At 48.5% G+C, this 23,822-nt stretch overlaps 1 protein-coding gene across 4 annotated transcripts in view; it reads left to right on the top strand.

The window, feature by feature from the left end:
- The window catches only part of NUMBL (NUMB like endocytic adaptor protein), a 109,491-nt gene that overhangs the window by 72,825 nt on the left and 12,844 nt on the right, over positions 1-23,822 (top strand). For all 4 annotated transcript variants that reach the window (XM_083159709.1, XM_083159711.1, XM_083159712.1 and 1 more), the window contains one exon: positions 18,022-18,336. In XM_083159709.1, coding sequence (XP_083015835.1) covers positions 18,022-18,336 — 315 coding nt within the window. The remainder of the gene's footprint in view (positions 1-18,021; positions 18,337-23,822) is intronic.

Genomic DNA, 23,822 nt, shown 5'->3' on the forward strand with positions numbered 1-23,822 from the left:
GGCTGCCAGCTTACTTATATCCACTCACCTACTGCCCATCCTGCACACACTGTGCTGCCAGCTTACTTATATCCACTCACCTACCGCCCATCCTGCGCACACTGTGCTGCCAGCTTACTTATATCCACTCACCTACTGCCCATCCTACGCACACTGTGCTGCCATCTTACCTATATCCACTCACCTACTGTCCATCCTGCGCACACTGTGCTGCCAGCTTACTTATATCCACTCACCTACTGCCCATCCTACGCACTGGGCTGCCAGCTTACTTATATCCACTCACCTACTGCCCATCCTGCACACACTGTGCTGCCAGCTTACTTATATCCACTTACCTACTGCCCATCCTACGCACACTGTGCTGCCAGCTTACTTATAGCCACTCACCTACTGCCCATCCTGCGCACACTGTGCTGCCAGCTTACTTATATCCACTCACCTACTGCCCATCCTACGCACTATGCTGCCAGCTTACTTATATCCACTCACCTACTGCCCATCCTACGCACACTGTGCTGCCAGCTTACTTATATCCACTTACCTACTGCCCATCCTATGCACTATGCTGCCAGCTTACTTTTCTCTTTCAATGGTCCTGGTGACACAGCTCAACACTGGGATGTAGGAGGGTCCGAAGGAGCCAGGCACCTATCCTAAAGCTTTAGAGGGTAGGCTCCTCCCCTACTGCATCCCTGGACTCTCCAGTTCGTGTTAGGTGCCCACTGGAGTGGGTGCTATTCTAAAGGGCTGCAGGAGCAGCCGAAGAATTAGAGTAGTTAGGGGATTTTTATTATTTTATTAACTATTACCCTAGCTAGGTAGGCACAGTGTGAGGATTTTCATAGTGAATCCTCACACTGCTAGCGCAGCAGGAGCTGACAGAAGCGCGTCCTGTCAGCTCTCTGTGCACAGGGTAGACTCTGTCTGGTCTCCCTGTGCTGCGCTTACAGCCTCTATTAAGAGGCTGCCTGGGCTCCGGAGTAGCCTGAAACCGGCTCCACGTTTAGGTGGGGATCATGGGGGACAGGCGCTCCGTGATGGCGGCGGCCATTTTATGCGGAGCTTACACGCTGAGCTCCTGACTGAGAGGACAGCAGCGCTGTGACAGGCATGTTCCAAGTGGTCCCCATTTGAGGGGGAGATACTGGAACAAGGAAATCCTACCTAAGGAGCGGCTAGCTGGGGGTGGTTGGCGCCAAAAGGTCACGGACCCCGCAGCAGCAGGGACTTTGGTCTCTTCCTTCACTCTGACTTTGGCGCCTTTCAGAACGCTTGCAGCGGAGCTGAGCTGGCTTATTGATCCTGGCAGAGTGACTTGGATTTCCTGGGCATCGCTTCCCCGCAGTTGAAACCTACAGACAGCTAAGTGATTGGGTGCATTGACTTTGTATAAACGCTTGTACAATTGTTTGCACTGTGTATATTGAGATATATATATATACGCTTCACTTGCATCATGTCTGAGCATCAGGCTGTGGTTTTGGGGGAGGGAGTCCTTAGTGCACTGAGCGCGTGCAATGTTTGCACACAAAAGTTTGTCCCTGAGCAGATGGCCAAGGGGGGCTTATGTATTACTTGCGCTGATGTGAGACCCATGGGCAGTGAACACCATAGGGGAGAGCAGAGTGAACCTGCGTGGGCCAGTGCCCTAGGCAGGTCGGTAAACGCTTTGGTGCAGCTTCTGGACAGGCAGAGTGATGTGCTGGTAGAATCACAGAGACCTATGCCATCATCTCAGCAGTCGTCTGGCTCCTTACCTCTTACCCAGGCAGATCCTGCACTTATTCAGGTGATGCAGGATACTGCTAAGGGGATCAACAGATTCAGTGAAATACTGGACAAAATGGATGAGGTTACAGGGACCCCTAAAAGGTCTTATGCTATGCCTAATGTGTTAGAGGAAGAGGAAGGAGAGTATACTGACACACCCTGGGACCAGGGTGATGATTTTGAAGAGACCTCTGCTGCTGGTATAGAGGATCTTATTGTGGCTGTAAAACAGGCGTTAAAACTGTCTGTTGAGGATAAGACCCCTGTTAAGGGTGTTTTTAAGCGACAGCGAAAGGAGGCTGTTACTTTTCCCTCAGATGAGGGGTTACAGGAACTATTGGAAGGGGCTTGGAAAACCCCAGATAAGAGGCTACAGATGCCTAAAAGATTCCTTAGTCTGTACCCCATGCCGGAGTCTCATTCTGAACTCTGGGAAAAGGTGCCTGTTGTGGATGCTTCTGTGGCACGCTTATCAAAAGCTACGGTATTACCTGTACAGGGTGGTGCAGCTTTTAAAGATGCTGTGGATAAAAAGCTAGAGGGAAACCTCAAGGCTATTTTTGAAGGGGTGGGGTTTACCCTGCGTCCCCTTATTGCTTCAGCCTGGGTCTCTAAGGCCATTATAGAGTGGGCTGGTGAGCTATGCACCATGCTGCAGGCTGACCACGGTGCTTTGCTGGTAGCAGAAAAGATTAAGGCCGCTGCAGAATATGCGGTGGAAGCAGAGGAGGAAGCTCTTAAAATGGCTACCAGAGTATCCACAGTCTCCATAAATGCCAGGAGGGTACTCTGGCTTAAGGCCTGGGAAGCGGACAATGAGTCCAAAAAGGCCTTAGAAATGTTAGCTTTCAAGGGAAAGTTACTTTTTGGTTCTGAGCTTGAGGAGATTATAAAACAAGCCACAGGCGGCAAGAGTACGTTTCTGCCGGCCTCCTCAACAAAGCAGTCATCCAGATTTGCTGCTTTTAGGCCGTCCTTTCGGCCCTCCCCTAGAGGTGGTGCGTCCTTTCGGGGACAATCGTTCAGGGGAAAGTTCCAGAACTCCAGGGGCAAATCCCAAAGGTCCAAGTTTGGCTCTTTCAATAAGAAGCCTGCCTCTAAAGGAGAGGAAAAACCCTCCGCATGACTGCCAGGGGATCAGCCCGGCAGGGATAAAGGTGGGGGGGGCGTCTTACACACTTCAGAGACGCTTGGGCTTCTCTAGACCAGGATACCTGGGTCTTAGAGATTATTACCCAGGGTTACAAAATCCCTTTCAGAGGGCGGCCTCCAAAGAGGTTCATCCCCACACCCATACCAAAGCAGGCGCTCCTGCGCACAGCTCTTATGAGAGCGGCTCATTCCCTTTTGGAAAAAGGGGTGGTAGTCCCGGTTCCCAGGGCAGAGTGGAAGAAAGGATTTTACTCCACGCTGTTCCTGGTGCCCAAACCAGACGGGTCTTTCAGACCAATACTAAATTTGAAGTTCTTAAATGTTCACCTTTGGGTAGACCATTTCAAAATGGAGTCTTTGAGAACTGTACTCCTGAGTCTGGACCAGGGAGAATTTCTGGCGTCCATGGATGTCCAGGACGCATATCTGCACGTTCCCATTCACCCGGAACATCAGATGCTGTTGAGATTTGCCATAGGAGACCTGCATTTACAGTTCCGGGCGTTACCCTTTGGCCTAGCAACCGCGCCAAGGGTATTTACAAAAATAATGTCTGTGATGGCGGCAGTGCTGAGGCTCAGGGGAATCACAGTAATACCCTATTTGGACGATCTCCTGTTCAAAGCAGAATCAGCAACACTGCTTCAAAGTCATTTAAAAGAGGCCATCAGTTTTTTGCAGGCTCACGGCTGGATTTTAAACTTACAAAAATCTCAGTTGGTACCATCACAGAGGATCCAGTTCTTGGGAGTCATACTGGATACCCATCTCCATCGGGTATTCCTCCCGGAGATAAAGGCCAGGGACCTGGTCAATCTAGTTCAGGAGATCCTCAGTGCTCCGAGCTTGTCAGTATGGAGGTGCCTCAAACTCCTGGGGAAAATGGTGGCGTCATTCGAAACGCTTCAATTTGCCAGGTTCCACTCTCGAGTATTCCAATGGAACATTTTGTCAGACTGGTCAGGAAACACTTTGACCATGAAGACGGAGTTGATAGTGCTGTCCGCAGACACTCGGGACTCCTTGAAATGGTGGACAGAGGTAGATTCCCTTCAGTGGGGTCGGTCATTACAGACCTGGGACTGGTTGATAGTAACTACCGATGCCAGTCTCAGGGGCTGGGGGGCAGTAGCCCTGGATCTCAGGCTGCAGGGCCTGTGGACGGCAGAGGAATCAGCGTTGCCAATAAACATCTTGGAGCTGAGAGCTGTCTGGAAAGTGATTTCCTTGGCGGGAGACAGGTTAAGGAACTCCCCCTTGAGGATTCAGACCGACAATGCCACAGCTGTGGCGTATCTGAATCACCAGGGAGGTACTCGCAGCAGATTGGCCATGTGGGAGGTGTCCAGAATCTTTCTATGGGCGGAACAGAATGTTCCTGCAGTATCGGCTATATTCATTCCAGGAGTGGAGAATATAGAAGCAGACTTCCTGAGCAGGGAGGAGCTCAAGGAAGGAGAATGGAGCCTACACCCTCAGGTGTTTCACCAGATCACTGCAATGTGGGGAACTCCGGATTTGGACCTAATGGCATCCAGGTTCAACCATCAGGTGCCCAGGTTCTATGCCAGAACGAGAGATCCGCTAGCAGAGGCAGTGGATGCCATGACTACCCATTGGCAGGGAGATCTTCTTTATGCATTCCCTCCTATTCCGATGTTAGCAAGACTGTTAAAGAGGGTACAGGACCAGAAGGTCCCGGTGATCCTTGTGGCCCCAGATTGGCCAAGGAGGTCTTGGTATTCGAGGCTTCAGAGGTTATCAGTGGATTCATGGCGTCTACCTCTGAGACCAGACCTGTTAAGACAAGGCCCATTCAATCATCTGGATTCCGATCGATTGATTTTGACGGCTTGGTTATTGAAACCGCCATTTTGAAAAAGAAAGGATTTTCTGACGCAGTAGTGCAGACTATGATAAAAGCCAGAAAGGCTGTTTCTTCTGCAAATTATTATAGAGTCTGGAAGACTTATATTAGATGGTGTGAGAGGCAAAAAGCTCACACATCTCACTTCAAATTATCAAAAATGTTGGATTTTTTACAAGATGGATTTTCTTCGGGCCTAAGTCTTCAGTCGTTGAAGGTGCAGATTTCGGCCTTGTCCATCTATTTTCAAAAAAGAATTGCCATTTTACCGGAGATTCAAACTTTTTTACAAGGGGTATCCAAACTGAAACCCCCTTACAAGCAACCAGTAGCACCTTGGGACCTGTCACTGGTTTTGGATTGCCTTCAGAAGGCACCTTTTGAGCCTTTGAGGTCGGCTGACTTTAAGTTTCTCACGTGGAAGTTAGTGTTTTTGTTAGCAGTAGCATCTGCTAAGAGGGTGTCTGAGTTGGGAGCCTTGTCATGCAAATCTCCCTTCTTAATCTTTCACGATGACAGGGCTGTTCTGAGAACAGTGCCCCAATTTTTACCGAAGGTAGTCTCTGCCTTCCATTTAAATCAGGAGATAGTTCTACCTGTGTTTCAACCCCCAGAGGGTTCCAAGAAAAGGGACAAGTTGAAGACTTTGGATGTTGTGCGTGCCTTACGCATATATGTGGACAGAGTGAAGAGTGTTAGAAAGACTGACACTTTATTGGTATTGTATGACGTACATAAAATTGGTTGGCCTGCATCTAAGCAGACCATTGCTAGGTGGTTGCGATCTGTGATAGCTTTTGCATACACCAAAGTGGGTAGGCCTGTACCGGCCAGAATTAATGCGCATACCACCAGGTCAGTTGCTACCTCTTGGGCGGTCCGACATGGGGCCACAGCGGAGCAGGTTTGCAGAGCTGCCACTTGGTCATCTGTTCACACATTTGCCAAATTCTATAGATTCCATGAGTTCGCGTCGGAGGACGCATCATTCGGGCGAGCAGTGCTGAGAGCTGCAGACCTGAGCGTACCCTCCCAAAGGACCGGCTCTGGAACGTCCCAGTGTTGAGCTGTGTCACCAGGACCATTGAAAGAGAAAAAGGGATTTTTGTAAGAACTTACCGTTCGAATCCCTTTCTCTGATATGGTCCTGGTGACACAGCGATCCCTCCCTTACGCTCAGTAAGTATGCCAGAATTTCATGATGTTCATGTTAAAATGGTTAAAAGTTAACAGTTTCTGTTATAAAATGTGCGTATAATATGTGCAGGCGTTTGTACTGAGTTAATGTATTCCAGTGGCTTTGAAAGTTGAACTGAAGAGTCCAGGGATGCAGTAGGGGAGGAGCCTACCCTCTAAAGCTTTAGGATAGGTGCCTGGCTCCTTCGGACCCTCCTACATCCCAGTGTTGAGCTGTGTCACCAGGACCATATCAGAGAAAGGGATTCGAACGGTAAGTTCTTACAAAAATCCCTTTATATCCACTCACCTACCGCCCATCCAGCGCACACTGTGCTGCCAGCTTACTTATATACACTCACCTACTCCCCATCCTACGCACACTGTGCTGCCAGCTTATATCCACTCACCTACTGCCCATCCTACGCACACTGTGCTGCCAGCTTACTTATATCCACTCACCTACTGCCCATCCTGCGCACACTGTGCTGCCAGCTTACTTATATCCACTCACCTACTGCCCATCCTGCGCACACTGTGCTGCCAGCTTACTTATATCCACTCACCTACTACACATCCTGCGCACACTGTGCTGCCAGCTTACTTATATCCACTTACCTACTGCCCATCCTACGCACACTGTGCTGCCAGCTTACTTATATCCACTCACCTACTGCCCATCCTACGCACTGTGCTGCCAGCTTACATATATACACTCACCTACCGCCCATCCTGCGCACACTGTGCTGCCAGCTTACTTATATCCACTTACCTACTGCCCATCCTACGCACACTGTCCTGCCAGCTTATATCCACTCACCTACTGCCCATCCTACGCACACTGTGCTGCCATCTTACCTATATCCACTCACCTACTGCCCATCCTACGCACACTGTGCTGCCAGCTTACTTATATCCACTCACCTACTGCCCATCCTACGCACACTGTGCTGCCATCTTACCTATATCCACTCACCTACTGCCCATCCTGCGCACACTGTGCTGCCAGCTTACTTATATCCACTCACCTACTGCCCATCCTACGCACTGGGCTGCCAGCTTACTTATATCCACTCACCTACTGCCCATCCTGCACACACTGTGCTGCCAGCTTACTTATATCCACTCACCTACCGCCCATCCTGCGCACACTGTGCTGCCAGCTTACTTATATCCACTCACCTACTGCCCATCCTACGCACACTGTGCTGCCAGCTTATATCCACTCACCTACTGCCCATCCTACGCACACTGTGCTGCCAGCTTACTTATATCCACTCACCTACTGCCCATCCTGCACACACTGTGCTGCCAGCTTACTTATATCCACTCACCTACTGCCCATCCTGAGCACACTGTGCTGCCAGCTTACTTATATCCACTCACCTACCGCCCATCCTGCGCACACTGTGCTGCCAGCTTACTTATATCCACTCACCTACTGCCCATCCTGCGCACACTGTGCTGCCAGCTTACTTATATCCACTCACCTACTGCCCATCCTGCGCACACTGTGCTGCCAGCTTACTTATATCCACTCACCTACTACACATGCTGCGCACACTGTGCTGCCAGCTTACTTATATCCACTTACCTACTGCCCATCCTACGCACACTGTGCTGCCAGCTTACTTATATCCACTCACCTACTGCCCATCCTACGCACACTGTGCTGCCAGCTTATATCCACTCACCTACTGCCCATCCTACGCACACTGTGCTGCCATCTTACCTATATCCACTCACCTACTGCCCATCCTACGCACACTGTGCTGCCAGCTTACTTATATCCACTCACCTACTGCCCATCCTACGCACACTGTGCTGCCATCTTACCTATATCCACTCACCTACTGCCCATCCTGCGCACACTGTGCTGCCAGCTTACTTATATCCACTCACCTACTGCCCATCCTACGCACTGGGCTGCCAGCTTACTTATATCCACTCACCTACTGCCCATCCTGCACACACTGTGCTGCCAGCTTACTTATATCCACTCACCTACCGCCCATCCTGCGCACACTGTGCTGCCAGCTTACTTATATCCACTCACCTACTGCCCATCCTACGCACACTGTGCTGCCATCTTACCTATATCCACTCACCTACTGTCCATCCTGCGCACACTGTGCTGCCAGCTTACTTATATCCACTCACCTACTGCCCATCCTACGCACTGGGCTGCCAGCTTACTTATATCCACTCACCTACTGCCCATCCTGCACACACTGTGCTGCCAGCTTACTTATATCCACTTACCTACTGCCCATCCTACGCACACTGTGCTGCCAGCTTACTTATAGCCACTCACCTACTGCCCATCCTGCGCACACTGTGCTGCCAGCTTACTTATATCCACTCACCTACTGCCCATCCTACGCACTATGCTGCCAGCTTACTTATATCCACTCACCTACTGCCCATCCTACGCACACTGTGCTGCCAGCTTACTTATATCCACTTACCTACTGCCCATCCTATGCACTATGCTGCCAGCTTACTTTTCTCTTTCAATGGTCCTGGTGACACAGCTCAACACTGGGATGTAGGAGGGTCCGAAGGAGCCAGGCACCTATCCTAAAGCTTTAGAGGGTAGGCTCCTCCCCTACTGCATCCCTGGACTCTCCAGTTCGTGTTAGGTGCCCACTGGAGTGGGTGCTATTCTAAAGGGCTGCAGGAGCAGCCGAAGAATTAGAGTAGTTAGGGGATTTTTATTATTTTATTAACTATTACCCTAGCTAGGTAGGCACAGTGTGAGGATTTTCATAGTGAATCCTCACACTGCTAGCGCAGCAGGAGCTGACAGAAGCGCGTCCTGTCAGCTCTCTGTGCACAGGGTAGACTCTGTCTGGTCTCCCTGTGCTGCGCTTACAGCCTCTATTAAGAGGCTGCCTGGGCTCCGGAGTAGCCTGAAACCGGCTCCACGTTTAGGTGGGGATCATGGGGGACAGGCGCTCCGTGATGGCGGCGGCCATTTTATGCGGAGCTTACACGCTGAGCTCCTGACTGAGAGGACAGCAGCGCTGTGACAGGCATGTTCCAAGTGGTCCCCATTTGAGGGGGAGATACTGGAACAAGGAAATCCTACCTAAGGAGCGGCTAGCTGGGGGTGGTTGGCGCCAAAAGGTCACGGACCCCGCAGCAGCAGGGACTTTGGTCTCTTCCTTCACTCTGACTTTGGCGCCTTTCAGAACGCTTGCAGCGGAGCTGAGCTGGCTTATTGATCCTGGCAGAGTGACTTGGATTTCCTGGGCATCGCTTCCCCGCAGTTGAAACCTACAGACAGCTAAGTGATTGGGTGCATTGACTTTGTATAAACGCTTGTACAATTGTTTGCACTGTGTATATTGAGATATATATATATACGCTTCACTTGCATCATGTCTGAGCATCAGGCTGTGGTTTTGGGGGAGGGAGTCCTTAGTGCACTGAGCGCGTGCAATGTTTGCACACAAAAGTTTGTCCCTGAGCAGATGGCCAAGGGGGGCTTATGTATTACTTGCGCTGATGTGAGACCCATGGGCAGTGAACACCATAGGGGAGAGCAGAGTGAACCTGCGTGGGCCAGTGCCCTAGGCAGGTCGGTAAACGCTTTGGTGCAGCTTCTGGACAGGCAGAGTGATGTGCTGGTAGAATCACAGAGACCTATGCCATCATCTCAGCAGTCGTCTGGCTCCTTACCTCTTACCCAGGCAGATCCTGCACTTATTCAGGTGATGCAGGATACTGCTAAGGGGATCAACAGATTCAGTGAAATACTGGACAAAATGGATGAGGTTACAGGGACCCCTAAAAGGTCTTATGCTATGCCTAATGTGTTAGAGGAAGAGGAAGGAGAGTATACTGACACACCCTGGGACCAGGGTGATGATTTTGAAGAGACCTCTGCTGCTGGTATAGAGGATCTTATTGTGGCTGTAAAACAGGCGTTAAAACTGTCTGTTGAGGATAAGACCCCTGTTAAGGGTGTTTTTAAGCGACAGCGAAAGGAGGCTGTTACTTTTCCCTCAGATGAGGGGTTACAGGAACTATTGGAAGGGGCTTGGAAAACCCCAGATAAGAGGCTACAGATGCCTAAAAGATTCCTTAGTCTGTACCCCATGCCGGAGTCTCATTCTGAACTCTGGGAAAAGGTGCCTGTTGTGGATGCTTCTGTGGCACGCTTATCAAAAGCTACGGTATTACCTGTACAGGGTGGTGCAGCTTTTAAAGATGCTGTGGATAAAAAGCTAGAGGGAAACCTCAAGGCTATTTTTGAAGGGGTGGGGTTTACCCTGCGTCCCCTTATTGCTTCAGCCTGGGTCTCTAAGGCCATTATAGAGTGGGCTGGTGAGCTATGCACCATGCTGCAGGCTGACCACGGTGCTTTGCTGGTAGCAGAAAAGATTAAGGCCGCTGCAGAATATGCGGTGGAAGCAGAGGAGGAAGCTCTTAAAATGGCTACCAGAGTATCCACAGTCTCCATAAATGCCAGGAGGGTACTCTGGCTTAAGGCCTGGGAAGCGGACAATGAGTCCAAAAAGGCCTTAGAAATGTTAGCTTTCAAGGGAAAGTTACTTTTTGGTTCTGAGCTTGAGGAGATTATAAAACAAGCCACAGGCGGCAAGAGTACGTTTCTGCCGGCCTCCTCAACAAAGCAGTCATCCAGATTTGCTGCTTTTAGGCCGTCCTTTCGGCCCTCCCCTAGAGGTGGTGCGTCCTTTCGGGGACAATCGTTCAGGGGAAAGTTCCAGAACTCCAGGGGCAAATCCCAAAGGTCCAAGTTTGGCTCTTTCAATAAGAAGCCTGCCTCTAAAGGAGAGGAAAAACCCTCCGCATGACTGCCAGGGGATCAGCCCGGCAGGGATAAAGGTGGGGGGGGCGTCTTACACACTTCAGAGACGCTTGGGCTTCTCTAGACCAGGATACCTGGGTCTTAGAGATTATTACCCAGGGTTACAAAATCCCTTTCAGAGGGCGGCCTCCAAAGAGGTTCATCCCCACACCCATACCAAAGCAGGCGCTCCTGCGCACAGCTCTTATGAGAGCGGCTCATTCCCTTTTGGAAAAAGGGGTGGTAGTCCCGGTTCCCAGGGCAGAGTGGAAGAAAGGATTTTACTCCACGCTGTTCCTGGTGCCCAAACCAGACGGGTCTTTCAGACCAATACTAAATTTGAAGTTCTTAAATGTTCACCTTTGGGTAGACCATTTCAAAATGGAGTCTTTGAGAACTGTACTCCTGAGTCTGGACCAGGGAGAATTTCTGGCGTCCATGGATGTCCAGGACGCATATCTGCACGTTCCCATTCACCCGGAACATCAGATGCTGTTGAGATTTGCCATAGGAGACCTGCATTTACAGTTCCGGGCGTTACCCTTTGGCCTAGCAACCGCGCCAAGGGTATTTACAAAAATAATGTCTGTGATGGCGGCAGTGCTGAGGCTCAGGGGAATCACAGTAATACCCTATTTGGACGATCTCCTGTTCAAAGCAGAATCAGCAACACTGCTTCAAAGTCATTTAAAAGAGGCCATCAGTTTTTTGCAGGCTCACGGCTGGATTTTAAACTTACAAAAATCTCAGTTGGTACCATCACAGAGGATCCAGTTCTTGGGAGTCATACTGGATACCCATCTCCATCGGGTATTCCTCCCGGAGATAAAGGCCAGGGACCTGGTCAATCTAGTTCAGGAGATCCTCAGTGCTCCGAGCTTGTCAGTATGGAGGTGCCTCAAACTCCTGGGGAAAATGGTGGCGTCATTCGAAACGCTTCAATTTGCCAGGTTCCACTCTCGAGTATTCCAATGGAACATTTTGTCAGACTGGTCAGGAAACACTTTGACCATGAAGACGGAGTTGATAGTGCTGTCCGCAGACACTCGGGACTCCTTGAAATGGTGGACAGAGGTAGATTCCCTTCAGTGGGGTCGGTCATTACAGACCTGGGACTGGTTGATAGTAACTACCGATGCCAGTCTCAGGGGCTGGGGGGCAGTAGCCCTGGATCTCAGGCTGCAGGGCCTGTGGACGGCAGAGGAATCAGCGTTGCCAATAAACATCTTGGAGCTGAGAGCTGTCTGGAAAGTGATTTCCTTGGCGGGAGACAGGTTAAGGAACTCCCCCTTGAGGATTCAGACCGACAATGCCACAGCTGTGGCGTATCTGAATCACCAGGGAGGTACTCGCAGCAGATTGGCCATGTGGGAGGTGTCCAGAATCTTTCTATGGGCGGAACAGAATGTTCCTGCAGTATCGGCTATATTCATTCCAGGAGTGGAGAATATAGAAGCAGACTTCCTGAGCAGGGAGGAGCTCAAGGAAGGAGAATGGAGCCTACACCCTCAGGTGTTTCACCAGATCACTGCAATGTGGGGAACTCCGGATTTGGACCTAATGGCATCCAGGTTCAACCATCAGGTGCCCAGGTTCTATGCCAGAACGAGAGATCCGCTAGCAGAGGCAGTGGATGCCATGACTACCCATTGGCAGGGAGATCTTCTTTATGCATTCCCTCCTATTCCGATGTTAGCAAGACTGTTAAAGAGGGTACAGGACCAGAAGGTCCCGGTGATCCTTGTGGCCCCAGATTGGCCAAGGAGGTCTTGGTATTCGAGGCTTCAGAGGTTATCAGTGGATTCATGGCGTCTACCTCTGAGACCAGACCTGTTAAGACAAGGCCCATTCAATCATCTGGATTCCGATCGATTGATTTTGACGGCTTGGTTATTGAAACCGCCATTTTGAAAAAGAAAGGATTTTCTGACGCAGTAGTGCAGACTATGATAAAAGCCAGAAAGGCTGTTTCTTCTGCAAATTATTATAGAGTCTGGAAGACTTATATTAGATGGTGTGAGAGGCAAAAAGCTCACACATCTCACTTCAAATTATCAAAAATGTTGGATTTTTTACAAGATGGATTTTCTTCGGGCCTAAGTCTTCAGTCGTTGAAGGTGCAGATTTCGGCCTTGTCCATCTATTTTCAAAAAAGAATTGCCATTTTACCGGAGATTCAAACTTTTTTACAAGGGGTATCCAAACTGAAACCCCCTTACAAGCAACCAGTAGCACCTTGGGACCTGTCACTGGTTTTGGATTGCCTTCAGAAGGCACCTTTTGAGCCTTTGAGGTCGGCTGACTTTAAGTTTCTCACGTGGAAGTTAGTGTTTTTGTTAGCAGTAGCATCTGCTAAGAGGGTGTCTGAGTTGGGAGCCTTGTCATGCAAATCTCCCTTCTTAATCTTTCACGATGACAGGGCTGTTCTGAGAACAGTGCCCCAATTTTTACCGAAGGTAGTCTCTGCCTTCCATTTAAATCAGGAGATAGTTCTACCTGTGTTTCAACCCCCAGAGGGTTCCAAGAAAAGGGACAAGTTGAAGACTTTGGATGTTGTGCGTGCCTTACGCATATATGTGGACAGAGTGAAGAGTGTTAGAAAGACTGACACTTTATTGGTATTGTATGACGTACATAAAATTGGTTGGCCTGCATCTAAGCAGACCATTGCTAGGTGGTTGCGATCTGTGATAGCTTTTGCATACACCAAAGTGGGTAGGCCTGTACCGGCCAGAATTAATGCGCATACCACCAGGTCAGTTGCTACCTCTTGGGCGGTCCGACATGGGGCCACAGCGGAGCAGGTTTGCAGAGCTGCCACTTGGTCATCTGTTCACACATTTGCCAAATTCTATAGATTCCATGAGTTCGCGTCGGAGGACGCATCATTCGGGCGAGCAGTGCTGAGAGCTGCAGACCTGAGCGTACCCTCCCAAAGGACCGGCTCTGGAACGTCCCAGTGTTGAGCTGTGTCACCAGGACCATTGAAAGAGAAAAAGGGATTTTTGTAAGAACTTACCGTTCGAATCCCTTTCTCTGATATGGTCCTGGTGACACAGCGATCCCTCCCTTACGCTCAGTAAGTATGCCAGAATTTCATGATGTTCATGTTAAAATGGTTAAAAGTTAACAGTTTCTGTTATAAAATGTGCGTATAATATGTGCAGGCGTTTGTACTGAGTTAATGTATTCCAGTGGCTTTGAAAGTTGAACTGAAGAGTCCAGGGATGCAGTAGGGGAGGAGCCTACCCTCTAAAGCTTTAGGATAGGTGCCTGGCTCCTTCGGACCCTCCTACATCCCAGTGTTGAGCTGTGTCACCAGGACCATATCAGAGAAAGGGATTCGAACGGTAAGTTCTTACAAAAATCCCTTTATATCCACTCACCTACCGCCCATCCAGCGCACACTGTGCTGCCAGCTTACTTATATACACTCACCTACTCCCCATCCTACGCACACTGTGCTGCCAGCTTATATCCACTCACCTACTGCCCATCCTACGCACACTGTGCTGCCAGCTTACTTATATCCACTCACCTACTGCCCATCCTGCGCACACTGTGCTGCCAGCTTACTTATATCCACTCACCTACTGCCCATCCTGCGCACACTGTGCTGCCAGCTTACTTATATCCACTCACCTACTACACATCCTGCGCACACTGTGCTGCCAGCTTACTTATATCCACTTACCTACTGCCCATCCTACGCACACTGTGCTGCCAGCTTACTTATATCCACTCACCTACTGCCCATCCTACGCACTGTGCTGCCAGCTTACATATATACACTCACCTACCGCCCATCCTGCGCACACTGTGCTGCCAGCTTACTTATATCCACTTACCTACTGCCCATCCTACGCACACTGTCCTGCCAGCTTATATCCACTCACCTACTGCCCATCCTACGCACACTGTGCTGCCATCTTACCTATATCCACTCACCTACTGCCCATCCTACGCACACTGTGCTGCCAGCTTACTTATATCCACTCACCTACTGCCCATCCTACGCACACTGTGCTGCCATCTTACCTATATCCACTCACCTACTGCCCATCCTGCGCACACTGTGCTGCCAGCTTACTTATATCCACTCACCTACTGCCCATCCTACGCACTGGGCTGCCAGCTTACTTATATCCACTCACCTACTGCCCATCCTGCACACACTGTGCTGCCAGCTTACTTATATCCACTCACCTACCGCCCATCCTGCGCACACTGTGCTGCCAGCTTACTTATATCCACTCACCTACTGCCCATCCTACGCACACTGTGCTGCCAGCTTATATCCACTCACCTACTGCCCATCCTACGCACACTGTGCTGCCAGCTTACTTATATCCACTCACCTACTGCCCATCCTGCACACACTGTGCTGCCAGCTTACTTATATCCACTCACCTACTGCCCATCCTGAGCACACTGTGCTGCCAGCTTACTTATATCCACTCACCTACCGCCCATCCTGCGCACACTGTGCTGCCAGCTTACTTATATCCACTCACCTACTGCCCATCCTACGCACACTGTGCTGCCAGCTTATATCCACTCACCTACTGCCCATCCTACACACACTGTGCTGCCAGCTTACTTATATCCACTCACCTACTGCCCATCCTGCGCACACTGTGCTGCCAGCTTACTTATATCCACTCACCTACTGCCCATCCTGCGCACACTGTGCTGCCAGCTTACATATACACTCACCTACTGCCATCCTATGCACTGTGCTGCCAGCTTACTTATATCCACTCACCTACTACACATCCTGCGCACACTGTGCTGCCAGCTTACTTTTATCCACTCACCTACTGCCCATGCTGCGCACACTGTGCTGCCAGCTTACTTATATCCACTCACCTACTGCCCATCCTACGCACTGGGCTGCCAGCTTACTTATATCCACTCACCTACTGCCCATCCTGCACACACTGTGCTGCCAGCTTACTTATATCCACTTACCTACTGCCCATCCTACGCACACTGTGCTGCCATCTTACTTATATCCACTCACCTACTGCCCATCCCTCGCACACTGTGCTGCCAGCTTACTTATATCCACTCACCTACTGCCCATCTTACGCACTATGCTGCCAGCTTACTTCTATCCACTTACCTACTGCCCATCCTGCGCACACTGTGCTGCCAGCTTACTTATAACCACTCACCTACTGCCCATCCTACGCACTATGCTGCCAGCTTACTTATATCCACTTACCTACTGCCCATCCTGCACACACTGTGCTGCCAGCTTACTTATATCCACTCACCTACTGCCCATCCTACGCACTATGCTGCCAGCTTACTTATATCCACTCACCTACTGCCCATCCTACGCACACTGTGCTGCCAGCTTATATCCACTCACCTACTGCCCATCCTATGCACACTGTGCTGCCAGCTTACTTATATCCACTCACCTACTGCCCATCCTGCGCACATTGTGCTGCCAGCTTACTTATATCCACTCACCTACTGCCCATCCTGCGCACACTGTGCTGCCAGCTTACTTATATCCACTCACCTACTGCCCATCCTACGCATGGTGCTGCCAGCTTACTTATATCCACTCACCTACTGCCCATCCTACGCACTGGGCTGCCAGCTTACTTATATACACTCACCTACTGCCCATCCTGTGCACACTGTGCTGCCATCTTACCTATATCCACTCACCTACTGCCCATCCTGCGCACACTGTGCTGCCAGCTTACTTATATCCACTTACCTACTGCCCATCCTGCGCACACTGTGCTGCCAGCTTACTTATATTCACTCACCTACTGCCCATCCTACATACTGTGCTGCCAGCTTACTTATATCCACTCACCTACCGCCCATCCTGCGCACACTGTGCTGCCAGCTTACTTATATCCACTCACCTACCGCCCATCCTGCGCACACTGTGCTGCCAGCTTACTTATATCCACTCACCTACTGCCCATCCTACGCACTGGGCTGCCAGCTTATTTATATACACTCACCTACTGCCCATCCTGCGCACTGTGCTGCCAGCTTACTTATATCCACTCATCTACTGCCCATCCTGCGCACACTGTGCTGCCAGCTTACTTATATCCACTCACCTACTGCCCATCCTGTGCACACTGTGCTGCCATCTTACCTATATCCACTCACCTACTGCCCATCCTGCGCACTGTGCTGCCATCTTACCTATATCCACTCACCTACTGCCCATCCTATGCACACTGTGCTGCTAGCTTACTTATATCCACTCACCTACTGCCCATCCTGCGCACTGTGCTGCCAGCTTACTTATATACACTCATCTACTGCCCATCCTGCGTACACTGTGCTGCCATCATAATGAGTGCCCTCTCATCTGTTGCCTATCTTGCATACTCTGCACAGTAAGTTTACCCAGTGTCCTCCTACCTGTGACCCCTCTTATGTAACACCTCACTGCCAGTTTACCCTGTGCCCAGTCACCTACTGCCCATCTTATGTATATTACACTGTCAGCTTACTGAGTGCCCACTCACCTGTTGCCCATCCTACATGCAGTTTGCAGGCAGCCTACAAGGGGTCCTCTCACCTGTTGCCTTTTATATGTTCACTGCGCTGCCAATTTACTTAGTGCCCACTCACTTCCCATGCAATGTACACATTGCGATGCCAGCTTACCTAGTGTCCTCTCACCTATTGTCCAGCTTATGTCACTGTGATGCCAGTTTACCATGTGCCCACTGACACAATTCCATCTTGCCTTATGGCTCTCATATGGTGCCCATCATACATGCCTTAGTTATACTTGTACATGTGTGTGACCACGGAACCCTGGAGTGTGAAGTTACTGCTACATGTTATACTCATTGTGTAGGAAGTGGGTGGCAATGTGGGTTCTACCAATCTCTCACTTCTGTCACTTGCATAAAGGGTGGGGGGAGGTTTGCACTAAAGTTATCACATGTACAGATTTCCATCAGAAAAGACGGATCTCGCAAACAGCTTCTTATAAATAATAATAATAATCAGATACACATTATATTTTAAATCAGGGGTTTGCATATGCAATCCTAGAGTACCCCCAACATGTAATGTTTTCACCATTTCTCTTTTACCTGAGCATGATTAGAAGAAATCATGAAAACATGACCTGTTGGAGTACATGAGGATTTTAGTTGAGAACCCTAAATAAAACATTTTCCCCAGGAAGTGAATGTGTAATGTGGCATAATAACCTGGTGACAATATCTGTGTTTCCCAGCGGAAGTGACTCAGAATCAGCCACTGAATGCAGTGTCCGTGGCCCCACCACCCATCCCTGTGTTACCAGCCCCGACGGAGAACTCTCCGGTGCTGCAGGGTGTATCAGTCCCAGCTGAGAAGGGGGAGGCAGGCAGCCAGCATGCAATCCCACGCAGGCATGCGCCCCTGGAGCAGCTCGTGCGACAGGGCTCCTTCCGCGGCTTCCCTGCCCTGAGCCAGAAGAACTCGCCCTTTAAACGGCAGCTATCACTACGACTCAATGAGCTGCCATCCACTCTGCAGCGGAAGACCAACTTCCAGGACAAGGGCCAAGGTGAGCTATAGCGGGGGGGTCACAGTGAGTGTGTGTAAGGTTGCTGTGAATGGGAGACATATAAAACATTGCTGTGTGTCAGAGTGTCTGGGATTACACATATGGACAAGTTCGGATCGCAAGATGTGCTTTCTCCGCACAATGAAAAAATGTTCTAGAGTGACATTAATGGCAGCACAGTGTATTTCAGCACTGGTCAGCTTCATGGGGTTGTGCATTTGGCTGCAGAAAAGGGAACGTAAAGTGGCCTCTGATAATGCACCAGCTCCATCTGCCCAGTTACAGACTGCGTTTGAAAATGGCACGCTTACTGCGCTCACCATGCTTAGGGTACGGTGCATCGCTGCACTCGGCACACTATTATAATCTAGGCCCACTTGGATCGTGAAGTAACAAAAAGTCAGTTAAAAAGAAAAAATCATGAAAAACTCAACTTTCTGACCTTGAAATATTGGCATTTTGATTGTGTCGGTATTTTGACAGTTTGCAGGGGTTAAGTGCTACCTATTGCATATGATCTGCCAGATAGTAACTTACTGTGTTCTCTTTTACTGTACCTTATTTGTTTACTAGCTGACCCGCCCGGCGTTGCCCGGGAAAACCTTGGGGTTTCTTTATTTCCAAAATTGCTGAAAAATGTCATCTTACAGTATGCTGTGACAAAGACCTAAGATTGTAATTTGTTATAGATTCCACCATAATGTTAGAATGTGTTTGCATTGATACTCAATGACGGCAATGAAATCAGGTGTGGTGTTGTTGTTTAAAACACAACGCTCCTGAGTTGAAAACTTGTATGTGTTGATGAATTCCACATCCACTCCTGAGATTTAGCACCTACTGTATGACATATCCTCCAACATCTGAGGGTCAGAAATCGGTACAAAATCAGAAAGGGACATGTCCACACCTCAATTTCTATACTTTCAATGGTACAGTTTCTAGGGTGTGTAATTACAGGCGCTGAGTGCGTGGGGTCCGGGGTGGGCGTTACTTACCGCGCCATAATTAATTAAAAATTCACTGCTCCCTGCCACTGCCACTCCCCTCACCGAACCTGCCTGCAGCAGTCTCTGAGGTCTGGGGATCTGTAAAGCACATGCACCGAGCATCTCTACCAAACAGTGGGGCAGCCCCTGAGTGTGGGAGCAGGTCCACGGGCCTGGCCACATGATGTCATAACGCGACGCACACTATCCGCACCACTGTAATGCACCACTGGGAATGGGTGCAATGGGCCAAATTCTTCCCTACACCCGCCGGGCCAATCCACTGATCCAGCCATCACAATCATCAATGGATGCATTGATAAGGTTTGGAGTTTAAGAAGTTGAAGAATAAGACTGAGAAAAAGAATTGCCATGTTACAAAGTGTACAATTTACTCAATAAATCGTGAAAAAAATGTAAGTGTAGATAGAAGTACAATCAAGAAATGAAAGTAGGATTAAAAAATAAGTTCTGATTCAAACTGATAATTGTTTGGATGGGAGTGGGTTGTGAAACAAATCTATAGGTGGGGGTATGGATATTGTGGGCATAATTGGTGTTTGTTACACCTACAGGGGGGCCCTCAATTGATGGGATTTTCACTACAGTGTCACGGTCACAGTGTCACCATAGGGGGATTCCCAATTGGGGTCCAGGTGGTCTTTTAGGGACCCTTTACAATCCTGTAGGTCTCTTCTCCTTGAGCTTACAGTCTCCCTTAATGATAGTCAATCACTGAGGGAGACAGTAGGCTCCAGGAGAAGAGACCAACGGGATTGTAAAGGGGTCCCTAAAAGACCACCTCAACCCCAATTGGAAATCCCCCTACGGTGACACTGTAGTGAGAATTTCTCATCAACTGGGGACCCCCTGTAGGTGTACCAAACACCAATTATGCCCACAATATCCATAACCCCTCCACCTATAGATTTGTTTCGCAACCCACCGCCATCCAAACAATTATCAGTTTGAATCAGAATTTATTTTTTAATCCTACTTTAATTTCTTGATTGTACTGTACTTCTATGTACACATATTTTTTTCATGATTTATTGAGTAAATTGTACACTATAACGTGACAAATCTTCATCTCAGTCTTATTCTTCAACTTCTTACACTCATAACATTCAAACAAATGCATGCAGCGCTCATGCCCATCGACCAAACATTATCTATGAACCAAAAGAGTCTGGGAAACCCTTAAGGCAGAGCAGTGCCTGATATCCAACTGACTAACAGGGTGAGTGCAGTGTACCCACTTTGTATTGATCAACGGGTGCATTGGCCAGGACAAAGATTTCTCAGTGCAAGTGGCCGGGGAGCGCAGTGACAGGCTGGAGGACTGGAGAGACGGATATGGGGAACAAAGTAGAAATGGTACATTAGGTACAGTTTTTATTTGCCGGTATAGACGGTTAAATAAACGGCAAATAATTTTTTATGTGTTCTGTGTGTTTGTGTGTGTTGTACTGTTTTTGTGTGTGTGTTGTAGTGTATGTGGTTGTGTGTGTTGTATTGTATGTATCTGTCCAATGCGTAAGTGTGTGAGGTGTGCTACGTATATACAGTATGTGTGTGTTGTGTCTTTGTGTATCTGTGCAATGTTTAAGTGTGTGTTTTGTGTGTGTCGTACTGTTTTTTGGGTGTGTGTGGTGAATGTGGGTGTGTGTTGTGCTGTTAGAGGTATGTTATGTGTGTGTATTGTGTGTATCTGCCCTATGTGTAAGTGCGTAAGGTGTGCTATGTATAAATCTGTGTGTGTGTAGTGTGCTGTGTGTATCTGTGCAATGTTTAAGTGTGTGTTTTGTGTATTGTACTGTTTTTGGGTGTGTGTTGTAGTGAATGTGGGTGTGTGTTGTACTGTGAGTGTTGTGTGTATCTGCCGAATGTGTAAGTTTGTGATGTGTGCTACGTATATATGTGTGTGTAGTGTGCTTTGCGTATCCTGGCAATGTTTAAGTGTGTGTGTTCTGTGTGTTTGTTGTACTGTTTTTGGGTGTGTTGTAGTGTGTATGGATTTGTATTGTACTGCATGTGGTGTGTTGTGTGTGTGTGTATCTGTCCAATGTGTAAGTGTGTGAGGTGCTCTACGTATAAATGTGTGTGTTGTGTGCTATGTGTGCGTATGTGGTGTACTGTGTGTGCGTGTACAATGTGTATGTGTGTGTGTGTGTTGTGTGGTCTATGTATATCCTCAATTATTTCCTAATTGTTTAAAGCCTTCACCATAATGTTAGAATGTGTCATTCATACTCAATGACAGCAATGAAATCAGGTGTGGAGTTGTTCCTTCGCAAACGGTTTCCCAAATCATCGATCTTTTCCCCAGAACATCAATGAAGGAAAATTACAACTTGGTGTTTTTTAAATTTCTAAGTGAAATTTCCCAAAAACGGCTTCGAGGTGCACACCACCGGGTCCAGAGGTATCTTGTTGCTGAATTTGGTGTCTCTGAGTGCCACGGTGTGTCCGCAATGCGACGGACACGCACACACACACGCACACACACACGCACACAGACTCTTCAACTTATTATATAGATGTGCTCTATAAATGGGTGCTGCAGATCTCTTGTGGAGCCATATAAATGAAGGATAACAATAATAATAATAAGTATAATAGTAACATAAAGGAAACCAATTTGGCAACAGACAGAGCGGAGCATTAGAATTATATTTATTATATATAAGCACTGCATTCAGAATAGACTGTAGGGAGTTGGAATAGTCAATGCGGTCGATTGAGCATATTATAACAGTGTTTCTTAGCTACTGTATATGTATGAGGATTTGGATACAAATTGGATTTGAGAAAAGGGGTGCGGATGACCGGGAGCTTGAGGAGTAGGGTATATTTTCCTGTTGTAACAGACTGGTCAAGTGGCAGCTTCTGGTGACCGGTGTGAGTATTCTTAGCACACTTATTGAGAGATTGAGTTGGGCTGGCGAGGGGACATCAAGATGAAATGGCGTAGAGATATTTAATAGCGCAGGGCAGCACAGAAGTGAAATACCCTTTAGATAAAATCATTGACCACAGCAGTCAGCAACAGGGCCAGATTAAGGGGGGCACAGGGGGTCAGTACCCATGCCCCCCCCCCTCTATCTAGCCCCCCCCCCCCTCTATCTATGGGCCTCCCGTGGTTGGCATGTATTTAAAAAAATAAATAAATATATATATATATATTTTAGCTAACGTTTTTGTGCATGGCAGTGGGGGTAGTGCTGCGGCTTCACCTATCTGCCAATGTGACAATGATTAATGGTGCTGAGCATCGGGAGCCAAGGCACACTGACTGCACAAGTGTGCAATGCATTACGGGGAGTTTACTAAGTCCCATGAGATTTTGCACAAAAGGTCAGAAGCTGAGCGGCTTGTGCTGAGGTCTGCTTGGTGGAGCTCATCACAGTTATGGTATAGGGGCTTGACAATGTCTAGTCGACAGTCTCTAGGTCAATATAGATAATAATGGTTGACAGGAACTTGGTCCGACACCTACGTTTTTTCATGTTTTTGTTGTTGTCTGTGTCGCGTGGTTTGCTGCTCTCAGCACACTATTATATGCTCACTCTATGCCCACTCTAAACAAAAAAATCATGAAAAACTCATGTCAACCTTTTGAGTGTGAACATGTCCATGTTGACCTTAATTGTGTTGACCTCACATCAGTCCGTGCCCCAGAGGAGCTCTATATTCCCTACCACATGTACACGCACACACAGACATTCTAGGGTTAATTTGTTGGGAGCCAATTAGCCTACCAGTATATTTTTGGGATTGTGGGAGGAAACCAAAATACCCGGAGGAAACCCACGCAAGTATGGGAAGAATATACAAACTCCACATAGTGGACATTTATTTATTTATTTCCAGTTTCTTACATAGCGCAGCAGATTCCGTCGTGCTTTACAATAGTAGACAGTGATAAAACAAACATTGAACCCATGACCTCAGCGCTGTGAGGCAGTAATGCTAACCATTACACCATCCATACCCAGGGCCAGAGCATCTGTTCCCTGTGATCACAGAAGCTGCTGTCACCATGGAAGTTAACTAGATCACCAAAGCAGGAACAGCAACAGACCATTAACTGTTTGGGTTCAGCGGCCGTGAGATCATAAGTGAGTTATACACAGTTGTGTTCTGCAGGATCACCAGGTGGTGGCAGCAGATGAGCAGGATTTAACAGAACATTGGAGACTAGAAAGATGAGATGGAGAGTGAAGAAACAAGCGCAATGGAATTTGCTGTGCTATATAATGCTGCTTTCACACTGCCAAACCTGCTCTGACCCGTTTTTTTTAAACGTTTCTTTAACCGGGTCAGAGCAAGTTTAACCCCATTCACACTGCATGTTTTAAACGGTATATTACTGGTTAATTACCGTTTTTGTACCTTTCACATTAAACCGATTGTGAAAGGTACACGGTAATTAACCAGTAATATACCATGCAGTAGGCAGAGCGGGTTCGGGGGGTGACCCGGGGGCGGCAGCCA

This window comes from Crinia signifera, chromosome 9, assembly GCF_055691185.1.
Source record: "Crinia signifera chromosome 9, ASM5569118v1, whole genome shotgun sequence".
Classification (NCBI taxonomy): Eukaryota; Metazoa; Chordata; class Amphibia; order Anura; family Myobatrachidae; genus Crinia; species Crinia signifera.